The sequence below is a fragment of the Oryx dammah genome, unplaced genomic scaffold (assembly GCF_014754425.2).
Source record: "Oryx dammah isolate SB20612 unplaced genomic scaffold, SCBI_Odam_1.1 HiC_scaffold_5, whole genome shotgun sequence".
NCBI lineage: Eukaryota > Metazoa > Chordata > Mammalia > Artiodactyla > Bovidae > Oryx > Oryx dammah.
The window spans coordinates 41,003,593-41,029,526 of record NW_024070189.1 but is presented as its reverse complement, the minus strand read 5'-3'; the positions used below and the strand labels follow the sequence as shown (position 1 = coordinate 41,029,526).

Below are 25,934 nucleotides of genomic sequence, written 5' to 3'. Positions count from 1 at the left end.
AATTCTCCAAGCCAAGCTTCAACAGTATGTGACCCATGAACTTCCAGATATTTGAGCTGGATTTAGAAAACGTAGAGGAACCAGAGATCAAATTGCCAACATCAGTTGGATCATCAAAAAAGCAAGAGAGTTCCAGAAAAACATCTGCTTCTGCTTTATTGACTACACCTTTGACTCTCCTCTAAGACTGTGACCAAGCCTTTGACTGTGTGGATCACAGCAAACTGTGGAAAATTCTTAAAGCTATAGGAATACCAGACCATCTTACCTGCCTCTTGAGAACTCTGTGTGCAGGTCAGGAAGCAACAATTAGAACTGGACATGAACAACAGACTGGTTCCAAATAGTGTAAGGAGTATGTCGGGCTGTATATTGTCACCCTGCTTATTCAACTTATATGCAGAGTACATCTTGAGAAACGTTGGGCTGCATGAAGCACAAGCTGGAATCGAGATTGCCAGGAGAAATATCAATAACCTCAGATATGCAGATGACACCACCCTTATGGCAGAAAGCGAAGACTAAAGAGCCTTTTGATCAAAGTGAAAGAGGAGAGTGAAAAAATTGGCTTAAAACTCAACATTCAGAAAACTAAGATCATGGCATCCAGTCTAATCACTTCATAGCAAATAGATGGGGAAACAGTAGAAACAGTGACAGACTTTTTTCTTGGGCTCCATAATCACTGCAGATGGTGACTGCAGCAAGGAAATTAGAAGAAATTTCTAATTTCTTGCTTGCTCTTTGGAAGAAAAGCTATTGTCAACCTGCTGCTGCTACTCCTGCTAAGTCGTTTCAGTTGTGTCCAACTCCGTGCTACCCCATAGACAGCAGCCCACCAGGCTCCACCATCCCTGGGATTCTCCAGGCAAGAACACTGGGGTGGGTTGCCATTTCCTTCTCCAATGCATGGAAGGGAAAAGTGAAAGTGAAGTCGCTCAGTCGTGTCTGACTCTTAGCGACCCCATGGACTGCAGCCTACCAGGCTCCTCCATCCATGGGATTTTCCAGGCAAGAGTACTGGAGTGGGTTACCACTGCCTTCTCCATTACCAACCTAGATAACATATTAAAAAGTAGAGACATTACTTTGCCAACAAAGGTCCCTCTAGTCAAAGCTATGGTTTTTCCAGTAGTCTTGTATAGATGTGACAGTTGGACTATAAAGAAAGCTGAGCACCAAAGATTTGATGCTTTTGAACTGTGGTGTTGGCGAAGACTCTTGAAAGTCCCTTGGACAGCAAGGAGATTCAACCAGCCCATCCTAAAGGAAATCAGCCCTGAATATTCACCGGAAGGATAGATGCTGAAGATCCGATACTTTGGCTGCCTGATACGAAGAACTGACTCCTTGGAAAAGACTGGGAAAGACTGGTGGTGGGAGGAGAAGGGCGCAACAGAGGATGAGATGGTTGGATCGCATCACCAACTCAATGGACATGAGTTTGAGTAAACTCTGGGAGTTGGGTGATGGACAGGGAAGCCTGGTGTGCTGCAGTCCATGGGGGTGCAAAGAGACACAACTGAGCAACTGAAGTGAACTAGGTGTTTTTTGGTAGTTTTTAACTAGTTGAGAAAGTTTCCCTATATTCCTAGCTTGCTGGAATATTTCACGTTCAACATGAAGTGTTGTTCATTCATGTCAAATGCTTTTTTCTGGAAAAAATCTTCTTGAAAAAATAGTGTAGTTTTGTTCCTGATTTTAATTCATATGGTATATTACATTAATCAATTTCCAAATGTCTTGATTTTCAAACAACTCACAATCCTGGAATAAATCTAAATTGTTTATGGTGTATAATCCTCTTGTTAGTCTGCTGAATTCAGTTTGCTAGTATTTTGTTGATCATTTTTGTCTCTCAAAGAGATACTGACCTGTAGTTTTTCTTTACTGTGTTTGTTTTTCTCTGATTTTTGCTATCAAAGCAATGCTGACCTCATGGAATTAGTCCCTTCTATTTTTTGAAAGAGTTTGTCTATAAAGTGTTAACTGTAGATAACATATATTAAGATCTTGATTTTTATCCAATTATACAATATATGCCTTTTGATTATTTAATCATTAACATTTAATGTGATTTATGTCTGCCACTTTAGTTTTTGCTTTCTATGTGTCTCATATTTCCCTTTTTGCCTTCTATTCCTTCTTTACTGCACGAAGTAAATATTCCCCATTGTAACTTTTTAGTTCCTTTAATAACTTTTCCACTATTTCCTTAGTGGTTGCTCTAGCATTAATCATATACATCTTACCTTATCAAAATCAACTTCAGATTTTTACTAACAATTCCAAGAAATACAGAATATTGCTTGTATATAGCTATTCTTCTTCTTCCTTTTTGTACTATTATTGTTATATAAATTAAACCTATATGTGTTCTAAAACCAGCAATACATTGGTATGATTACTACATAATTTTATGCCTATTAAATAAACTTAGAGAAAGGAAAGCAAGTATATATTCTTAAGTTTCTTTTTTTTCATTTTTACTTATTTTCTTAAGTTTTGGCTGCACCTCACAGCATGCAGGATCTTAGTTCTCTGATGAAGAACTGAACCCAAGCCTCCTGCAGTAGAAGTATGGACCACTGGATTGTCAGGGGTCCCTAAAGTTTGTTATATTCACCTTCTCATGCATTACTGATGGTTCTCTTAATTTGTTCCTGTGGATTCAAGTGACCATCTGCTATCATTTCCTTATCCAAAACAACTTTGCCTCCAACTCCTTCTGCTTTTATTATCAAATATATTTCTATATATTATGGTCCCCAAAATTATTATTTGCATATTGTTTTATATAATTGCTTTTCAGTTCAGTTCAGTTGCTCATGTCGAGTCCGACTCTTTGTGACCCCATGAATTGCAGCACGCCAGGCCTCCCTGTCCATCACTAACTCCCAGAGTTCACTCAAACTCACATCTATCCAGTCGGTGATGCCATCCAGCCATCTGATCCTCTGTCGTCCCCTTCTCTTCCTGCCCCCAATCCCTCCCAGCATCAGAGTCTTTTCCAATGAGTCAACTCTTCGCATGAGGTGGCCAAAATACTGGAGTTTCAGCTTTAGCATCATTCCTTCCAGAGTATACCCAGGACCGATCTCCTTGCAGGCCAAGGGACTCTCAAGAGTCTTCTGCAACACCACAGTTCAAAAGCATCAATTCTTCGACGCTCAGCTTTCTTCACAGTCCGACTCTCACATCCACACATGACTACTGGAAAAACCATAGCCTTGACTAGACGGACCTTTGTTGGCAAAGTAATGTCTCTGCTTTTGAATATGCTATCTAGGTTGGTCATAACTTTTCTTCCAAGGAATAAGCATCTTTTAATTTCATGGTTGCAATCACCATCTATAGTGATTTTAGAGTCCAAAAAAAAAAAAAGTCTGACACTGTTTCCATTGTTTCCCCATCTATTTCCCATGAAGTGATGGGACCAGATGCCATGACCTTCGTTTTCTGAATGTTGAGCTTTAAGCCAACGTTTTCGCTCTCCACTTTCACTTTCATCAAGAGGCTTTTTAGTTTCTCTTCACTTTCTGCCATAAGGGTGGTGTCATCTGCATATCTGAGGTTATTGATATTTCTCCCGCCAATCTTGATTCCAGCTTGTGTTTCTTCCAGCCCAGCGTTTCTCATGATGTACTCTGCATAGAAGTTAAATAAGCAGGGTGACAATATACAGCCTTGACGTACTCCTTTTCCTATTTGGAACCAGTCTGTTGTTCCATGTCCAGTTTTAACTGTTGCTTCCTAACCTCCATATAGGTTTCTCAAGAGGCAGGTCACGTGGTCTGGTATTCCCATCTCTTGAAGAATTTTCCAGTTTATTGTGATCCACACAGTCAAAGGCTTTGGCATAGTCAATAAAGCAGAAATAGATGTTTTTCTGGAACTCTCTTGCTTTTTCCATGGTCCAGTGGATGTTGGCAATTTGATCTCTGGTTCCTCTGCCTTTCCTAATACCAGCTTGAACATCTGGAATTTCACGGTTCATGTATTGCTGAAGCCTGGCTTGGATAATATTGAGCACTACTTTACTAGCGTGTGAGATGAATGCAATTGTGTGGTAGTTTGAGCATTCTTTGGCATTGCCTTTCTTTGGGATAACTGCTTTTCAAACCAGTCGAAAGAAGATTCATACAGCCTTTATGTTGTCTTATAGTATTTTTTGTTAACTTTTATTAGAATATAGTTGATTTACAATGTTGTTTGTAAATTATAGCTAGTTTATGCTATATAGGAAAGTTATATACATAAATATGTATGTATATATATATCTACTCCACTTTAGGTTTCTTATACTATCTTTTGTAACTGTATTTTTACCTTTCCTGGGGCTCTTCAGCATTTTCTGGTTTTTTATCCCAACTACCAGTAGAGATCATTTACTTTCAGCCTGAAGAACTCCCTTTGTATTTCTCATAATGCAAATGTGCTAACAATCTCAGTTTTGGATTATCTCAGATATGTCTTTACCTTGGCTTAATTTTTTTTTTAATGGCTTCACCGAATATAAGATTCTTAGTTGACTGGAGTTTTTCTACAGTACTTCAAATATATATTCTAGCGTCCATTGCTTCTGATGGAAAGTCAGGTGTTAATTTTATTGGGGTTTCCCTGTACATGATATGAGTGTCTATCTGGCTGACTCTCTCACTTTCTCTTTTGGTTCAGATTTCAGTATTTTACTATGATGTGGCCCTCTGTGGATCTCCTGGCTTTCTTAAATGTATAATAGTTTTCATCAAATATGAGAAGTCTTCAGCTATTAAATCTTCAAATACTTTTTGCTTTTCCTCTCCTCCCTTCCGATACTTTTATATATACATTGGTGCATTTAATGATGACAGTTCTGATGCTCTGTTCATTTTTCTTCATTCTTTTTTCTCTTTATTCTTCAGGTTATGTAATTGCTACCAGTCAACTTTCAAGGTTTCTGATTCATTCTCATGTCAGTTCAAGTTTACTCTTGAACCCCTCTAGTGAAGTTTTCATTTTGGTTATTGTGCTTTTCAATTCCAGAGTTTCCATTTGGTTCTTTTTATAATTTCTACGCCTTTAATGATAGTATTTGTGAAAAGACATCATCATCACAACTTCTTTTACTTCTTTAAAAATGGTTTCCTTTAATTGCTTGAATATAGTTATAACATCTTGGAAGCCTATGTTAAATCTGAGATATGAGCCCTACCACAGGTAGCTTCTGTTGCTTATTTTTCTCCTCCATGTATGAATGGCGCTTTCCTTTTCTTTGCATGTCATAATTTTTGGTTGAAAACAGGACATTTTCAGTAACTCAGGAGCAATAACTTTCAGGAATTCGGGACAATAACTCTCTTTAACTTTTCCAGGTCTAGTGTTTTCTTTTGTTTTGCTTGTTTTTTTTTTGACTTGAAATTTTAGTGAAGTGTATTTCCTCTGCAGTGTAAACCCTGAGTGTCACTTCTTAGAGGGCACAGATTTGGACATGAATAGTCACCCTAGAATGATAATGGTTTTAGCAGGACTCTATCTCTTTCTTTGATTTTCATGTTAAGCTCTTTGATTCATTTGCCATTACATACAGCTTGAGGATTATACTCATTGCTGGCTAATTGCTCCAAGGTTTCAAAATGTCTTGGGGCAGAGATTGTTCCATAGTCTGATCCAATTAAATTCAGACAGGGGTCAATTTTGAGACGTCTCTGAGGTTTGTTCTGACTGCAGGAGGGTTCTTAGCATTTCTTTCCCTAGATTTTTGTGTACTAGCTGGCATAGAGTTAGATTCTTAGTCTTAGTTCTCAGATCAGGAATCAAACCCTTACCCCCTGCAGTGGAAGGCCAGAATCTTAACCAGTGGACCCTCAGGGAAGTCCCTAGCTTCTTAGTTTTGATTAAGTGATGCCTCTTTTATTTGCCTACCACCAGAATTTCCTTGTTTTCAAGAATATCCTTAGGTATGAACTTCCCCACACTGTTTCAGAAAAGTCAAATTCCTTTGGAGAGAGTTTCTGAGCTCTCTATTCTTATGGCAAAATTTCTGGTTTTCTTCTGGCAGCATAGAACATCTCTTCTAAAAGTGACCTGGATCAAGGATGCTCAGGGTCACAGTACTCTGTTTGTCATCCTTAAGAGTTGAACAGTTATCCTGTTAGCAGGTGCTGAACAAAGGAAAGGAACCCCCAACCTCTTGGTCATACTCGCCATGAATTTAATCTCTTTACTAAGAGCTAGAGAGGATGAGAAATGCTACATCTCTCTGTAAGATATTGTATCCCTTGATTAGGAGCTGAGGGGAGAGAAAGCTATCTTCTTGGCCACTCAGAGTTGGATTCCATCAAGTTAACTGAGGGTGCTGCTGCTGCTGCTGCTAAGTCACTTCAGTCGTGTCCAACTCTGTGAGACCCCATAGACGGCAGCCCACCAGGCTCCACCGTCCCTGGGATTCTCCAGCAAGAACACTGGAGTGGGTTGCCTTTTCCTTCTCTAATGCATGAAAGTGAAAAGTGAAAATGAAGTCACTCAGTCGTGTCCGACTCCCAGTGACCTCATGGACTGCAGCCTACCAGGCTCCTCCATCTACGGGATTTTCCAGGCAAGAGTACTAGAGTGGGTTGCCACTGCCTTCATGGCCCAAGTGTCATAGACTCTTGCTCTTCTTACGAAGTTTTAGGGTGTATTCTTGAATACATGTTTCCTTATCTGCTATATGCCCTTAGGACACTTCCCAGAGAATTTAAGTGGTTGGTCTTTAAAAATAGTTTTTACCAGTTATGCTTGTTTGCTTGGCAGTAGGTTCACAGAACTCCTCGTACTGTTTCAGAAATGAAACTCCCTCTCTCTTATCCTTATAATCCTACTATTTCTATTAATATCCTTAAGCTTTGTTTTAGATACAGTTACTTGAAAACAGTAACTTTGATCACTTCAGGTCTTGATTTTAAGAATTTTAGATAAAACCATAGCAACATTTAGTCTAGATCTACCTAAAACAAGACTCTCCAAGTAGTCAATATCCCATCAAGGTTTTCTAATCTGTTTGGTGAGAAAAAGAAATATTCCCAGCCTGGTGTGATTGCTGGGCAATGCTGTCTCTGATTTGTTGGACAGTTTTTTCACCAATCTTGGGTAATATTCCTCACATGCATCAGCTGATCAGCATTCAGCTGAATACTCAAAAAGGAACCTATGCAGAGATTCAGAATTCTTGCACTGTGCAACCTTCTTCTCTCAAGTACTCTGTCCCAAGAATTCTAGCTGACTTGGTTTCACTGGACTCTCGGTTCTATCTCCTCAACTTGGCGAGTCTACAAGCATCTCCTTGTGTTTCTCCTTCCTGTGGTTTCCTCCTCCTCTCCTTTCCATGGTTTCCATGTGTTGCTCCTTCCTGTTTCCATGTCTCCTTCCATGGTTTCCAGGCCAGTAAGCAGGGGAGATTTCAAGGTTTACCTCATTTATTTTCTCTCTCTCAAGGATCTTCATATTCATTGCTGATAAACAGTGTCTTGAAAACCGTATATTTTGCCTTTTTTTAAAATATCATTTCAGATGAGGGTAGATTCAGCCCTAATCTTGGCTGATACAGAAGTCCTCTTTAATTATTTGAAATATGGTTTTTAGTCTCTTCCTGATATTCAGTTCTGAAATCTGAAATCAGTTCTGAAATTCTGAAAGAGGTGGGAATACCAGACCACCTGACCTGCCTCTTGAGAAACCTGTATGAAGGTCAGGAAGCAACAGTTAGAACTGGACATGGAACAGACTGGTTCCAAATAGGAAAAGGAGTACATCAAGGCTGTATATTGTCACCCTGCTTATTTAACTTCTATGCAGAGTACGTCATGAGAAACGCTGGGCTGGAAGAAGCACAAGCTGGAATCAAGATTGGTGGGAGAAGTATCAATAACCTCAGATATGCAGATGACACCACCCTTATGGCAGAAAGTGAAGAGAAACTAAAAAGCCTCTTGATGAAAGTGAAAGAGGACAGTGAAAGAGTTGGCTTAAAGCTCAACATTCAGAAAACGAAGATCATGGCATCCAGTCCCATCACTTCATGGCAAATAGATGGGAAAACAGTGGTTGACTTTATTTTTCTGGGCTCCAAAATCACTGCAGATGGTGATTGCAGCCATGAAATTAAAAGACCCTTACTCCTCGGAAGGAAAGTTACAACCATCCTAGACAGCATATTAAAAAGCAGAGACATTACTTTGCCAACAAAGGCCCATCTAGTCAAGGCTATAGTTTTTCCAGTGGTCATGTATGGATATGAGAGTTGGACTATAAAGAAAGCTGAGCACCAAAGAATTGATGCTTTTGAACTTTGGTGTTGCAGAAGACTCTTGAGAGTCCCTTGGACTGCAAGGAGATCCAACCAGTCCATCCTAATGGATATCAGTCCTGGGTGTTCATTGGAAGGACTGATGTTGAAGCTGAAACTCCAATACTTTGGCTACCTGATGTGAAGAGCTGACTCATTTGAAAAGACCCTGATGCTGGGGAAGATTGAGGGCAGGAGGAGAAGGGGATGACAGAGGATAAGATGGTTGGATGGCATCACTGACTCAATGGATATGGGTTTCAATGGACTCTGGGAGTTGGTGATGGACAGGGAGGCCTGGCATCCTGCAGTTCATGGGGTCTCCAAGAGTCAAACACGACTGAGCGATTGAATTGAACTGAAATTCAGTTATTTCAGATTCTTGGGTATTATTATTACTATTTGTAGCATGTATTGACTCTTGCTCTTAATGAATCCTTTCCTTGTGTTCTATATGCTAAAGCTCACCTTTAATAATAATTCTCTCCCTTTGGAAATTCATAAGTGGCTTGAATGGTTGAGGTATCCCCTTTAGAATAGTTGTCCCAGGTAAGCCATCCCAGAACTAATTTGTGTTAGTTTATCAAGTGGATAGGGTGATTTTAGATTCTCAATCAGTGTTCAGTGTAATCTGGAGTTTTTACATCTAACAGAAGGCCTTTTTCCATATATAGCCCTGGATAAAAAAAAGTTTCCTTTGTGCTTTGTCTGGATCAGTGATAAAAAAAAAATCTTCTATTCCTTTATCAAGGTTGAGAGGCCTTTCTAAGGTCTTAGCTTTATGAAAGGGCTTCCCTGGTGGTTCAGAGGATAAAGAATCCACCTGCAACACGTGAGACCTGGGTTCTATCCCTAGTCTGGGAAGATCCCCTGGATGAGGCCATGACAACCCACTCCAGTATTCTTGCCTGGAGAATCCCCATGGACAGGGGAGCCTGGTGGGCTACAGTCCATAGGGTCACACAGAGTCAGACATGACTGAAGTGACAAAGCAGCAGCAACAGAAGCTTTATGAAGAGGTTTTAGTTTCACCTTCTCACCTTGAAAAGAGTCAAGACCTCTCCTTATGTAGGCATTAAAACCCAAGTTTATAAATGCCGAGACTATTTCTGAATCTGCAAACTATCCCCAGGACCACTGTACAAGTTTTTAGCTTATTAGTCATTTTGACAAAGGAGGATTTATTTTCCTTTCTTGTGATTTCAGCTAGGTATTAAATTGTTCTATTTAAATTCAACATTTATAATAGTTATAGCAGAAGGTATTCCATATTATGGAGAAGGCAATGGCACCCCACTCCAGTACTCTTGCCTGGAAAATCCCATGGATGGAGGAGTCTTGTAGGCTGCAGTCCATGGGGTCGCTGAGAGTTGGACATGACTCAGTGACTTCACTTTCACTTTTCACTTTCATGCATTGGAGAAGGAAATGGCAACCCACTCCAGTGTTCTTGCTTGGAGAATCCAAGGGATGGTGGAGCCTGGTGGGCTGCTGTCTATGGGGTCGCACAGAGTCGGACATGACTGAAGCAACTTAGCAGCAGCAGCATTCCATATTAGCTGAATCTATCTTGTTTGGGAACTATAAATTCTATCCTCTTTAAGAATTACACAAAATATTGTATATGTATGTAGATGTACATTATAATAGGAAATAGATCCAAAACCTCAAATTCTTTAATAGATCTATAAGCCAAACAAGGATTAAGGGTAACTGCTTTGTAACTTTTGATTTGTTTGTCCAAAATCTAACAATTAAGATGCTATATATTACCACAAATTTAGAATTTTTGGACTTAACTTCCCTAACAGATATACAGATATGTTTGATTATAGTTTTATATATTTCAACCTAATAAGTTCCAATTTATCATTCATATCCATTCTATAACCCTAATTGCAATACACTTTTGAACACATTTATTGACTCAATGGCCAACAGAATGAAGATTCTAGATATCTTCTTTGTATGTGAAAGTATAAATACTGCAAGAAGAAGGAAGAATAGAAGAAAAGGTGGGGGTAGAAAGGATAAGTAAGAAAGTAATGGATTGATTATATTCTTTGCAGCCAAAGATGGGAGAAGCTCTATACAGTCACAAAAACAAGACTGGGAGCTGACTGTGGCTCAGATCATGAACTCCTTATTGCTAAATTCAGACTTAAATTGAAGAAAGTAGGGAAAACCACTAGACCATTCAGGTATGACCTAAATCAACACCTTATGATTATACAGTGGAAGTGAGAAATAGATTTAAGGGACTAGATCTGACAGATAGAGTGCCTGATGAACTATGGAATGAGGTTCGTGACATTGTACAGGAGACAGGGATCAAGACCATCCCCATGGAAAACAAATGAAAAAAAGCAAAATGGCTGTCTGGGGAGGCCTTACAAATAGCTGTGAAAAGAAGAGAAGTGAAAAGCAAAGGAGAAAAAGGAAGACATAAGCATCTGAATGCAGAGTTCCAAAGAATAGCAAGAAGAGATAAGAAAGCTTTCCTCAGTGATCAATGCAAAGAAAGAGCAAAACAACAGAATGGGAAAGACTAGAGATCTCTTCAAGAAAACTGGAGATACCAAGGGAACATTTCATGCAAAGATGGGCTCGATAAAGGACAGAAATGGTATAGACCTAACAGAAGCAGAAGATATTAAAAAGAGGTGGCAAGAATACACAGAAGAACTGTACAAAAAAAGATCTTCACAACCAAGATAATCATGATGGTGTGATCACTCACCTAGAACTAGACATCCTGGAATGTGAAGTCAAGTTGGCCCTATGAAAGCATCACTACAAACAAAGCTAGTGGAGGTGATGGAATTCTAGTTGAGCTATCTCAAATCCTGGAAGATGATGCTGTGAAACTGCTGCACTCAATATGCCAGCAAATTTGGAAAACTCAGCAGTGGTCACAGGACTGGAAAAGGTCAGTTTTCATTCCAATCCCAAAGAGAGGCAATGCCAAAGAATGCTCAAACTACCACACAATTGCACTCATCTCTCATGCTAGTAGAGTAATGCTCAAAATTCTCCAAGCCAGACTTCATCAATACGTGAACCATGAATTTCCTGATGTTCAAGGTGGTTTTAGAAAAGGCAGAAGAACCAGAGATTAAATTGCCAACATCCACTTGATCATGGAAAAAGCAAGAGAGTTCCAGAAACACATCTATTTCTGCTTTATTGACTATGCCAAAGCCTTTGACTGTGTGGATCACAATAAACTGTGGAAAATTCTGAAAGAGATGGGAATACCAGACCACATGACCTGCCTCTTGAAAAATCTATACACAGGTCAGGAAGCAACAGTTAGAACTGGACATGGAACAACAGACTGGTTCCAAATAAGAAAAGGAGTACGTCAAGGCTGTGTATTGTCACCCTGCTTATTTAACTTCTATGCAGAGTACATTATGAGAAACGCTGGGCTGGAAGAAACACAAGCTGGAATCAAGATTGGCGGGAGAAATATCAATAACCTCAGATATGCAGATGACACCACCCTTAGGGCAGAAAGTGAAGAGGAGCTAAAAAGCCTCTTGATGAAAGTGAAAGAGGACAGTGAAAAAGTTGGCTTAAAGCTCAACATTCAGAAAATGAAGATCATGGCATCTGGTCCCATCACTTCATGGGAAATAGATGGGGAAACAATGGAAACAGTGTCAGACTTTATTTTTTTGGGCTCCAAAATCACTGCAGATGGTGACTGCAGCCATGAAATTAAATGATGCTTATTCCTTGGAAGAAAAGTTATGACCAACCTAGATAGTATATTCAAAAGCAGAGACATTACTTTGCCGACTAAGGTCTGTCTAGTCAAGGCTATGGTTTTTCCAGTAGTCATGTATGGATGTGAGAGTTGGATTGTGAAGAAAGCTGAGCGCTGAAGAATTGATGCTTCTGAACTGTGGTGTTGCAGAAGACTCTTGAGAATCCCTTGGACTGCAAGGAGATCCAAGCAGTCCATTCTAAAGGAGATCAGTCCTGGGTGTTCTTTGGAAGGAATGATGCTAAAGCTGAAACTCCAGTACTTTGGCCACCTCATGTGAAGAGTTGACTCATTGGAAAAGACTCTGATGCTGGGAGGGATTGGGGATAGGAAGAGAACAGGACGACAGAGGATGAGATTGTTGGACGGCATCACTGACTCGATGGACATGAGTTTGAGTGAACTCTGGGAGTTAGCGATGGACAGGGAGGCCTGGCGTGCTGCAGTTCATGGGGTTGCAAAGAGTCGGACACGACTGAGCGACTGAACTGAACTGAACATAGTACAGAAAGAGAGAATCTTAATAAGCATAGTATGAAGATGGTTACGAAATAAAGGCAGGAGGATTTAGCCCCAGACCTAGGAATCAGTATTTCTAAGTGCCTCTCTGTTTCATAAAATGATTCCTTGATTAAACTGCCTAAGCTCCATGGTTTTTACTCTAGATACACAGGGAAAAATATCAAATATGTTTATTTGGGATACATTTACCAAATATATATATCATATGTCATTATAATTATGGTATTGGAATGGCTGAACAATTGCATATGCAATTTGATTAGGGAAGAAATATCTTTATAGAAGATTCTGTTATTAGTTGGGAGAAGAGCCAATTGAAAAATTGAGAAAGAATCAATTAAATCTGTTATTTAGCCAGACTGGATTTTACTGAAGTATATTATCTAAACAAACATAAATAAGATTACCCATACCCTTGGGGAAGTTACTATCACACACATTACAGGTAGAAGTTATAAAGGAAATTAGACAATATTATAATTTATAAGGCTGGTTTTGTTTTGGAAAACTATATTCGGCTTAATGTTTACAGCTGATATACTTCTTTGACATTCTTACATGAAATAAAATTCAGTATAATACCACTGACTCATTTCATTTGGTTCATCTAATAGTATTATTCAGTTCAGTTCAGTTCAGTTCAGTTCAGTTGCTCAGTCATGTCCGACTCTTTGCAACCCCATGAATCGCAGCACACCAGGCCTCTCTGTCCATCACCAACTCCCAGGGTTCACTCAGACTCACGTCCATCGAGTCAGTGATACCATCCAGCCATCCCGTCCTCAGTCGTCTGCGTCTCCGCCTGTCCCCAATTCCTTCCAGCATCAGAGTCTTTTCCAATGAGTCAACTCTTCACATGAGGTGGCCAAAGTACTGGAGTTTCAGCTTTAGCATCATTCCTTCCAAAGAAATCGCAGGGCTGATCTCCTTCAGAATGGACTGGTTGGATCTCCTTCAGAATGGACTGTTTGGATCTCCTTGCAGTCCAAGGGACTCTCAAGAGTCTTCTGCAACACCACAGTTCAAAAGCATCAATTCTTCAGCGCTCAGCCTTCTTCACAGTCTGACTCTCACATCCATACATGACCACTGGAAAAACCATAGCCTTGACTAGACGGACCTTTGTTGGCAAAGTAATGTCTCTGCTTTTCAACATGCTGTCTAGATTGGTCATAACTTTTCTTCCAAGGAGTAAGCGTCTTTTAATTTCATGGCTGCAGTCACCATCTGCAGTGATTTTGGAGCCCAAAAAAATAAAGTCTGACACTGTTTCCACTGTTTCCCCATCTATTTCCCATGAAGTGATGGGACCAGATGCCATGATCTTCATTTTCTGAATGTTGAGCTTTAAGCCAACTTTTTCACTGTCCTCTTTCACTTTCATCAAGAGGCTTTTTAGTTCCTCTTCACTTTCTGCCCTAAGGGTGGTGTCATCTGCATATCTGAGGTTATTGATATTTCTCCCGCCAATCTTGATTCCAGCTTGTGCTTCTTCCAGCCCAGCGTTTCTCATAATGTACTCTGCATAGAAGTTAAATAAGCAGGGTGACAATATACAGCCTTGACGTACTCCTTTTCCTATTTGGAACCAGTCTGTTGTTCCATGTCCAGTTCTAACTGTTTAATTAGCAATAATACCATTCAAGATGGAGATATATTTTCTGTCTTCTAATGACATATTTTCCAGTCTTTTCAAAATGTTCTTTAAGCCATCAATGTTTTGTAAATTAACAGCCAAATCCTGAAGTCTTGTCATGAGGAAGGAAGATAAATTTCCTATTATTTTATTTATTGTATAAAAAAAAATTTCCTGCCCATAAGTCTACTTGACTACACTACTTTTCCATTCAAAAATATAGGAGGCATTTTCCATGTGATTCTCTTCTAGCAACTAACAGCTACCAAGCAAGAGAAGCCGTTATATCAAGAAGACTTAGTGATACAGTAAAAAAAAAAAAAAAAAAAAACACAGAATTAAAAATCAGACAGCAAATCTAAGTTTGACTATTGGTTCTGCTGTTTACCAGTTGTGTGACCTTGCTGCTGCTGCTAAGTCACTTCAGTTGTGTCCGACTCTGTGAGACCCCACAAACAGCAGCCCACCAGGCTTCCCTGTCCCTGGGATTCTCCAGGCAAGAATACTGGAGTGGGTTGCCATTTCCTTCTCCAATGCATGAAAGTGAAAAGTGTGACCTTAACAAAGCTATTTATCTAACAGCTGATCAGTTTCTTTATCTGAAAAAGTAAAGGGATAATTATGCCAAAAACAAAGGATTACTGTGAGAATTTTAGATAAAAATACCAAGCTCTCAAAATGCTAAAAAGAAAAAAACAACTGGAGTAAGATTGTGCTATATATCTATTCTAGATGCCTCTTCTTCTGCTTTAATATAAGTACTGTTCAAGTCTTTCTTGTACTACAAAATGAATTACGTAACAAAGATAAAATTTCACCAATTTTAAGTTTGTGAACCTCAAGGTTCCAAGGCTGATCTTTTCAAAGCTACTCATTTATTAAATTCCAGCTATGTCCTTAGCACTCTTCTCATATGTTAAAAAAAAAAAAAAAAAAAAAAAAACCACTGTAAAAGTCTCTAAAATTCCTATAAAATCTCAATAAGAAGAGATCCTAGCCTTAGGAGTCTCTTAAAGTTTGATTTCTTGAACTAAAAGACTTCTGAAAGGTGTTAAAGAAGAGCCCATTGGAAAAACAAAACAAACCACAACAGCAGTATCTCCCTTTCTCCTAATCTGATCCTCTATTTTCACTTTCTTTTAGTTCTGTACTAAAGACTTGAAAGCCAGCAATTCCACTATGAATTGAAGCAACATATGGCAACCCACTCCAGTATTCTTGCCTGGAGAATCCCACGGACAGAGGAGCCTGGTGGGCTACAGTCCACGGGGTCGCAAAGAGTTGGACACGACTGAGTGACTTCACTTCAATATATACTGCAAAACTTCTTTGAGGCTTTGATATACCCAAGTAGGGAGTAGTTTTCTTTCTAAATATAAAAGATGGGTATTAAACATTCTGAACAGAAACCATCTCTGTTTATACCTTTAAGAGCAACTGAAAAGTAGAGGTTAGTCCACTCTATCAAAATGCTTTCAAAGTTAAATTCTATCACTCCAAAATGAAAAGTTACAAATTTGTTTTCCTTAGATACATACCTGTGAAAATAATTTCTTTTACTGGTAATTTACCTAATAAACTTTTTGGTTTATTAACAAGGGTCCTGAGAGGGTAAATAACTTTGGGCAAGTCATTTAACCTCTTGGCCAGTGTGTTCTATATTCTTGCTATTCAAAGCATTCCACAAACCACAGAATTGACATCACTTGGGAGCTTGTTAGAAATGCAGAATATCCGGCTTACTGTAACCCTGCATAGGAACCTACTGTAACCCAGACCTACTGACTCAGAATCTGCATTTTATTAAGATCACATGTGATTTATATACATATAAAAGTTTTAGAACCACACTTACTATTCAGTAAGGGGATTGGCCTAAATGATTTTAAGGTCACTTACAACTGATGATTTTTTTCAAGAGAGAAATCAGATCTGACAACATTGGAGCCTATATTCTTATGTGGCAACAGTAGGCTGGAACTCAGTAGCAACTGCCCCATAAGATGGGGCATGCACTCTCCTTGACTCCCCAAGTCCTATCCAGCCCTTCCATGTACTCATGTCAACTGGTTGGCCCCTATCTAGCCACTAAACTAAATTAGATACCAAAAAAGATTGAGGAAGTTCCTTTTTCAGTAAATAAGAGAGGTTTTCAGGGGTTAAAATTCATTAACTATGAATGAATAGTTTTAGGTGAAAGGTGAAAGCACTTTCAGGTGAAAGGAAATAAACTATTCATTTACCTTGATGGGAAGTAGTGAGGTCCAGGTAGGAAGTAAGGGTGATGAAAAGAGAATCTTGGTGGTGTCCCAAACAATGCAGCTGGATGGCCAAGGGGAGGGGGCTGGTAGACATGTGAGTGTGGAATAGGAGGAGCCTGGGAAATTGGAGTACTTCTGGGACAAGTGGAAACGCTGGGATACTCCTTGGGAGGTTGGATGGTTGAGGCTGAAAATCTGGAATGGGCAGGACTTGCACTAGTCGGAATCCTGTTGGTGCTCTCCAGAGAAACAGGAGTGGGTCTCTTCACAGAGCGATTGACTCCAGAATGCAGCCGATGAGTGTCCGCTTGGGAGGGCCCAGCAAAGCGCTGGGGTGGGAGTGCTGGACGGAGGGGCAGACTTGGAGCTTGGACAGGCACCTGGGCAGTACTGGAGACGCTGGGCTGGAAAAGTGTGATGGGGCTTGGACGCTGGACTGCAGGTGTGGGCAGCTGGATGGTCGGTGGAGATTCACCTTCAGAAATAAAAACAGCATAGGTCAGGCATGAATTGAGTCACTATTTTTTCTTTTTTCAGCAGAACTTAATGAATTGTATAACTAGAAGCCTCCACTAACCTCCTTACCTAAGAACATCACCATTCTATTTCTTTCATAGCATCCTGACAAACTGAAGCCATCTTGTTCATTTATTTTACATTCTTGTCTCTCTTTCCCACCTAGGTTCTAAATGCCCTAAGAGGAGAGACCTTTTCTGTTTTGTTCATTACTGTATCCCGAGGGTTCAAAATTCTGCCTGACACAGAATAGGTCCTTAAAAGAATATTTTTTGGAAGAATAAATAAATGAATAAAATGTCTGAGTGAATGACAAATACAAATGCTGGAATATATATATAAATATTTCTAAAACAATATGAAACTATTGATAGTGGTTCCTTTTAAAAGACGGTCATCTAGAAGAGGAGACAGGGCCATGGAAAGCCAGACTTTCATTTCATACCTATTGGGACTATTTGAATTTTCTATTCTCTGAATATATCAATTTTATGTATTAATAGAGGTTTCATCATAACAGTATGGGTCATTTTTTTATTTTGTATACTCTATGATAAACTAAATTATGAATGACATTTTTTTAATTGAAAAAAACTAAAGAAACCATCAGTAAAATTATTTTGCTTTATTGCATCCAATGTGAATACATAAGGAAATTGCCAAAAGAGACTATGACTTGCCATCGGTCAGCAATTTGTGAGATAGGAAAGAATATTATTGCAGCATGGCAAGATGGAGATAGCAGAATTTTTAGAGGCAACTAAAATAATCATGTATTTTATCTTTTTGATCTTGAAGAAGGACTGCTGACTGAGTTACTAAGTTACTCAAAAGGCACATTTAGCCTAAATTTAACTAAACTTCTCCAAAGAAATACAGAGGAAGCCAAAGTAAGAGATTCATGATCTCTTTCAGTTTATTTCAGTGCAGCTACATCTCTGTTAGTATAGAAGACACAGTCCAAGAGCAGACTCTGTGGTTAGGAATGTTTCTGCCAGAGGCCAAAAGGACTGTCAGTCTTCTCTCAGTCTTGGCCAGGCAACACATTCCTCTCCTTCCTTCTCTCCAGGTAAGTCAAATAACTACCACCCTTAAACCTGGAGGTAGGGAATGAAGAGATATATCCATCTGCTTCAAGATGGCCTCTGACCCAGTGAAACAGAGGCAACACAGAGCAGTGTACAGATGAAGCTGTCATGATTCTCAGTTAATGGGGTTAAATGGACTAGCCCTCCCATATGTGAGGCACAGGCTTTAGGCCTTTCTGATTAATCAAGCATAAAGTAATCTCCCTTTTCATATTCCTTCAGAAACTATAAATCTATCACATATTATAAAAATAGTGTAAATTTGCAGGTCTGCCACCCTTACCACAATCACAAAACTGGGAGCTCAAGAGCAGGAACAATTTAATTCATAGTAGTAGCCCCATTATCTGGCACAGAACCTGGTTAATAACAGTTAAGAAAGGTATGTATGACTAGATGGAAAGAAAAAACAAACAAGCTTACAGCTGACAGAACCTCTATCTCTGATCTTGTACAAAAAAAATCTCCTCCTCTAAATACATATTACACCAGGCTGACTTGTAAAATCTCTGTTTTATTCACTGAATTATCACTGCACTCAAGACATCTGCTCCTAAAATCTACCTCTAATGCAGATTTTCTTTTCCTGTGCAGTATGAAGTTAAGTAAGAAGAAGTGTTGTGTACCACTTCTGAGACTGGCCCATAAAAAACTCTCATGCACAATCCTCTAGGCTGTTAGTCCTCAAAAAAGAAATATGCTCTTTTTAGGCAAAGGAAACAAAAAATTATAGGAGCTGTAGTTACTTCAGTTACTGAAGAAGAAAGGGACTCAATCTTTTAGCTGATAGCAAATGTTCTTTTCTACCAAAAATATTTTTTTATAAAATAAGGGCAACCGGTGAATCAAGAGGTGATAAAACCATGCACTCATTTACTTAACCAAACATTTACCAAGCAACTAACATTTTGACCTGAGGTAAAAAATCAGATGCATAGAGAGTTATATGGAAGTATAACAAAGATGTCCCAAATGTCAAAATTCAGGTTGCTATACTGAGAGGTTAATGCGTCCAACACCTAAACATCACTGATAAACTCAGTGAATAGGGAAGACTTGTGGAAAGGGCAGAGATCTAACATATCGCACTGTAGATAAGGTGCCGGGGTCCAGCCCCGGTGGATCCAGGGAATTCAAAGAGGGGACGGCGTTGGTGAGGAAAAAACTTATTTATTTATTAATATAAGATTAGATTAGGAAGAAATAGTGTAGTAGGAAAATTAAGTGGAGAAAAAGATGCTGAATAACTTGGTTTACGTGGAAAGCCAATAAAGTTCCAGACAAGGAGCTTGCACCATCTACGTTAGGCCACCGGCATACTCTTGAATTGTGGGGGGTGCCCCACCTTGGGCTCCCCCTCTCGTGGATCTTAGAAGCTGGGGCAAGTAAGTAGACATGGTGAGCCTCCACGCCCCAGATGGGAATTCAGCCAGAAAATAGAGTAAAGAGGAGACACGGGGGAAACCAGTCCAGTGACTTGCCCAGCCTCTACTGTCTAGAAAGGCCTTTTATACCTCTTTGATTGTACACAGAGATCAATGGGTAATACAAAATTATGCAGCATTAGAAGCCCAGACTCTTATTAAAACCAGGCTTTTCTCTCTGCACACCTAGTTGTATACACAAGTCTTAGGTGATTTACATCATCTTCCGGCCAAAAGGGCCAATTAAATTTTACAGCCTTTTTTCTGATAAGGGTTTGTTAACCAGAAGACTTATTTGTGTTGATCTTCCCAAAGTCTGGTGCCACTCTCAGAAAGCACTAAATAAAGTTACATTCTTACATAGCAAAGATAGAGCAATTTATAACAAGCAAAAGGAGTACAGTGATTTATAACAAAAGAAAAGTAATTAACTCAAAAGTCTAGTGTTGCTAACATCAAAACTATTATATATCCTTTTCCATATCCCATTTACATTGATTAACATCCTCCCAGGTGCCTAAAAGATAAAGAATATGGAGGCCTGGCAGCAATCATTGAGTCAGCAGTGAAATCCCGTCACCAATATGATTTTTTAGCTCTTTAGAAAAGGCTCTGTTTTAAGCTTAGTGCCTCTCGCATTTGGGGGGCTGTAAGCAATTCCCAAGCTGTAAGAGGTCCGGGGGAACCTGTTAGGCAAGCTAGAGAGTTATCAGAGGGGGTTTAACTGAAACATCCCTTTCAAATGCAGGAGACTAAAGCCCTGAGTTGACTTTTTCCAGAGTGTGTCAGAAGAGTGGAAAAGCAGAGTACAAAGGCTGGCAGATTTTTGGTTTTTGGGGTACATGCTCAGGAAATACCAGGGGGACACCCTGAGATCTGATTCGCCTTGCCCATCAGATCTCTGCCACATGACCTTGTCACGGGTGGGATTCCTCACGCTGGCTCCCAGCCTCAAGGTATGGAAAAGACTATCCAGTCACTTGGTTTCTCTCTTACTAGCACACAGCTAGGTTACATTTTCCAGCCTGCCTTGCAGTTAGGAGCGGTCATATGGTTCAATACAACTGATGAAGTAAGTGTTGTATACCACTTCTGAGACTGGACCATAAAAAAACTCATGTACAATCCTCCATGCTCTTTTCCCTTCTGCAAGTTCATGCACACTTGGCTACTACATATCAAAGACAGAAGAGCCATAGGGTAGAAGAAACCTGTGTCTATGAATCCCTTGGAAGAAAGCCAGAGATATTTATTTTGGACTTTACATGGGTGAAAATGTAAACCATGATTCTATTTAAACCATTATGTTTAGGAGACTGTTGAAGCAGCCAGCATTATCTAATTGTAACATGAGGTAAAGAGCAGAATTTTAGATCTATAGGGCACTATGATAAGAAAAGGAAAAAATTATAGTTATTAATAGCTGTCAATAGTTTCGACAAATCCCTCTCACCCATTCCTAAAGAAGAAGACTCCACTACCTGTGCTGAAAGGATGAAGGATGTAACCAGGCTTTTGTTGTGTGACTGGGATGAACAGAAAGGAGTAGAGAATGGCAGAAACTGAGGACAGACCAAATTTCTCTACAAGAAAAAGCTGTAAAGAAGTAGAAAGAAGGATAGGAAGACCAGCATATGGTTAAGAAGAGAGAAACAGAGGCAGAAAAAGGAGGAGAGGAGAGAGAGAGACAGAAATAGGGTAAGAGTCAGAGGCATAGAGACAGAGATGGAAAATGGAGGCTTGGGAAGTTAGATAACTGCTAAGGATGGTGGGGCTTTGGGGAGAGAAATGGTAAAGAGGAGTCCTAAGAAGACTTAGTATAGTTTGAGCCATATGATTCCTCCTCCTTTGGTCCACAAGAAAACCCATAATAATGAGCTACATTACTTTTCAAGGAATTTTCAAGCCATATCTTTGTTTCTTCTGAACATAAAACTTCACAAGAACTGATCTTTAGACAAGGACAAGATAAGATTGTTTTTGGATTACAAAAATATTAGAATGTTGGAGGGTTTTTGTGTTATTTCTGTTAAAAAAGAAGAGATGGATAAACCAAAATGATATTATATGTCTACTACCAAAAAATTAAAATAGTAGTAAACATTTTTAAAGTCAAAATTTAGAGAAAATGTATGAATTCAGAAGAGTAAACGATATCAATTGAGTTTAGATGTAATAAGGAAAATTCATTTCAGGTTTCAGTAATAAAATGTAAAGAATGAAATAATCTCACCAGAAAATTCATAAACATATAAAACTGACATCTGAAAGCCAGGCTAAAATGAATATTGCTTCTACCAGATTTTTAGAAACCTTTAAAAAAATAAACATGGTCAATTTAATAGAAGAATTATACAAGAAAGATCTTACTGACCCAGATGATGGTGTGATCACTCACCTAGAGCCAGACATCGTGGAATACAAAGTCAAGTGGGCCTCAGGAAGCATCACTACAAACAAAGCTAGTGGAGGTGATGGAATTCCAGCTGAGATATTTCAAATTCTAAAAGATGTTGCTGTCACTCAACATGCCAGCAAATCTGGAAAACTCAGCAGTGGCCACAGGATTGGAAAAGATCAGTTTTCAATCCAATCCCAAAGAAAGGCAATATCAAAGAATGTTCAAACTACCACACAAATGCACTCATATTACACGCTAGTAAAGCAATGCTCAAAACTCCCCAAGCCAGGCTTCAACAGTACATGAGCCAAGAACTTCAAGATGTTCAAGCTGGATTTAGAAAAGGTAAAGGAATCAGAGATAAAATTGCCAACATCCATTGGATTATACAAAAAGCAAGAGAGTTCCACAAAAATGTCTACTTCTGCTTTAATGACTACTCCAAAGCCTTTGACTGTGGATCACAACAAACTGCGGAAAATTCTTAAAGTGATGGGAATACCAGACCACCTTACGTGCCTCCTGCAAAACCTGTATGCAGGTCAAGAAGCAAGTCAGAATCAGACCTGCAACAATGGACTGGTTCCAAATTGGGAAAGAAATATGTAACAGCTGTATATTATCACCTTAACTATTTAACTTATATGCAGAGAACATCATGCAAAATGCCAGGCTGGATGAAGCACAAGCTGGAATCAAGACTGCTGGGAGAAACAGCATTAACCTCATATATGTAGCTGATACCACCCTTATGGCAGAAAGTGAAGAGGAACTAAAAAAAGTCTCTTGATGAAAGTGAAAGAGGAGTGAAAAAATTGGCTTAAAACTCAACATTCAAAAAACTAAAATCAAGCCATCTGATCCTATCACTTCCCAGCAAATAGATGGGGAAACTATAAAAACAGTGAGAGGCTTTATTTTCTTGGGCTCCACAATCACTGCAGATGGTGACTGCAGCCATGAAATTAAAAGATGTTTGCTCCTTGGAAGAAAAGTTATGACCAACCTAGACAGCATATTCAAAAGCAGAGACATTACTTTGCCAACAAAGGTCCATCTAGTCAAAGGTATGGTTTTTCCAGTAGTCATGTTATGGATATGCGAGCTAGACCATAAAGAAAGCTGAGTACCAAAGAATAGATGCTTTTGCACATGGTGTTGGAGAAGATTCCTGAGAGTCCCTTGGACTGCAAAGAGATCAAACCAGTCAATCCGAAAGGAAATCAGTCCTGAATATTCATTTGAAGGACTGATGCTGAAGCTGAAGCTCCAATACTTTGGCCACCTGATGTCAAGAGCTGACTCATTTCAAAAGATGCTGATGCTGGGAAAGATTGAAGGCAGGAGGAGAAGGGGATGAGAGGATGAGATGGCTGGATGGCATCACTGACTCGATGGACATGAGTTTGAGCAAGCTCTGGGAGTTGGTGATAGGCAGGGAAGACTGGCATGCTGCAGTCCATGGGGTCACAAAGAGTGGGACACGACTGAGCGACTGAACCAAACCAAATTAGATTTTTGGAACTACAAATATGGGCTAGGAAAATAAGGTGATAGGGATAACTAAAATAAAGTTTACAGAAGAATGAAGGTTATTGTATATGATAATGCTAAAAACCCAGAAGGAAAAAAATGTGCCTTAAAAATCAAAAAGTTGTTGTGGCTAACTGACCAAATAAAGTAAAAGTGAAGTTGTTCAGTCGCATCTGACTCTTTGTGGCCCCATGGGTGGTAGCCTGCCAGGCTCCTCGTCCATGGGATTTCCCAGGCAAGAATACTGGAGTGGTTTGCCATTTCCTTCTCCAGGGAATCTTCCTGACCCAGGGTTTGAACCCAGGTCTCTCATACTGCAGGCAGACTCTTTACCACCTGAGCCACCAGGGAAGCTTGACCAAATTAAAGAGTACCCACAAAAAGGAAAGATGTCTTTAAAATGAAGAGCTCATCCAAATCTGTAAAAGTGAAGCCAGTGTGTAAGTGAGATGCAAGTAAAAATTAGACAGTTTAAAAGAAAATTGAAGAAATTACATCTGTAGGACCTTAAAATCAATAGTAAGTGCCTTTTAAAATACTTTTACAGAAAGAAGAGACTCAGTGGAATCAACGGGATAGTCATTACGGTGTACAAGTCAACTGAAAGAATGGAGAGACTCAAAACCCACTTCCTACTACAGACTTTAAGAAGATATCTGAACCTACTTCATTTTCACAGCAGAAGTTTAAAAATATTACATCAAATGCAGTATAATGTCAAGTTCACAGAATGTTCTAATCCAAATTGATAAAATGAATATATGAGATCTCAGGTGGCATTAACCTAAGAGCTTTAAAGAAACTCAAAAGTTAGAACTGAGAAAATATTGGATGAAGTAGATACAAATGGTCTCTCTACCAAAAATGTCAATCCAGAGCATTTTTGGAAAGTAAACATAATACCAGGTTATCAGAAGTAGTGAACTTGTTTTTGGAAGTAGTAAGTTTACTTGAGAGCCATAGTTTGGTGAATCAATTTTCTACACTAGTGAAATCTATACAATATATTTGTATACAAACCTTTCTAGAAAAAGAACAAATTGTTTCTGTTGAGATAAATTATACCTCACTAATTTGGTATCTTTCTTCCATGGAAATAAACAAGTTTGAAAAAACACAATTACCATGATTTCATATTTAGAATATAAAATTAGTTGATCAAACAAAAAAAAAAGGAATGGTATAAACATTTCTATCTGTAGATAATGAGCATTTAAAGGTAGATTTCAAAAGTAGATTTTATGAGGAATTTGTCCTATAATTTTTTCTTATTTAAGAGTTTTATAAATGATTTAGAATGTAAAATATACAGTGACATTTCCAAACTTGCAACTGATACCAACTCCTCAAAGTACTATACACTAAGCTGATGAGTAAAACTAAAAGAACATATTTCAAAAGCTGTATGATTGGGCAGCAGAACAGCCAATAAGTCTCATCATAACTACTGTATAACAATTATATATATGTAACTATTATACATATAACTATATATATACCTGGGGAAAGAATTCCAAAATTTTATATTTAAAAGGTAATGATCTTTTTATAATTTGAGGTCCAAGAAACAAATCTTTACTGATACTACCTAAGAAGAAGTAAGAGAAATTTAAAAAGAAAAAAGCCAACAAAAAAATACCTAGATTTGATTACTTTGTATATGGTTCTAAAAAGCTTCCTATAATTTTGTTTTTCATACTTATATAAAACATCATGAATGTAAGAGCTCTACCACTTTCTATTTCCCCAAACCTTTGCTCAGAACTGCATAAAGTTAATATATTCTATTAAAATATCAGCTGCCTCAAGTAAGAACATAGATAAATATGTTTCTGAAAAAAGAAAACATACAGCATTTATTTAACTGTGGATAGAATGACATGGAAGAAAAGCTTTAGAAAAAGGTGTAAAAAGAAGAAACATAGATGATAAAGCGTAAATCATAAATAACATAACAGATTACACAAGGTAAGTTTGTTTTTTTCTTAGAAAAAAAGCATAATTAAACCCACTTTGAATATAGAATTAAAAGAGATACTACAAAATAGCAAAGGTACTGAGAGAGGAACAGGGTGATAGGATCAGCTTTCTTTGCCTTGAGTCTGGATACCCTTGATGTGGCCTTGTTGGTATTTATGACTATAATAATACACAAGGAAAAAACCCGAAAATGCCTAAGTTCCTAATAAGTCAATTTTAAAACTAGAGAGAACAGCAGTTTTAGGACAAGTGATAGTAAGCAGGGAATGTACAAAGCTCTGCCTAAGAGATGACTAAAATAGGCTCTGAAGAACAAACCAATGATGGATAGCCCTATAAAAGTTCTTAAGATATTAAATTCTCAATTTGGGGTTCTTAAAAGCAAAAGACAGGAATGTTGTAAAGAACTGATAATAAGGAGAAATTTTAGGGAAAGACGATATAATGAACCAAATATCTGGTAGAAGATAGATTACTTCCATTGCTTTTCTAGAGC

General features: G+C 38.7%; 1 protein-coding gene across 1 annotated transcript in view; it reads right to left on the bottom strand.

The window, feature by feature from the left end:
- Window positions 1–25,934, bottom strand: part of SOX30 (SRY-box transcription factor 30) — a 44,368-nt gene that overhangs the window by 13,784 nt on the left and 4,650 nt on the right. The window contains exon 4 of the mRNA XM_040241435.1: window positions 16,479–16,971. Coding sequence (XP_040097369.1) covers window positions 16,479–16,971 — 493 coding nt within the window. The remainder of the gene's footprint in view (window positions 1–16,478; window positions 16,972–25,934) is intronic.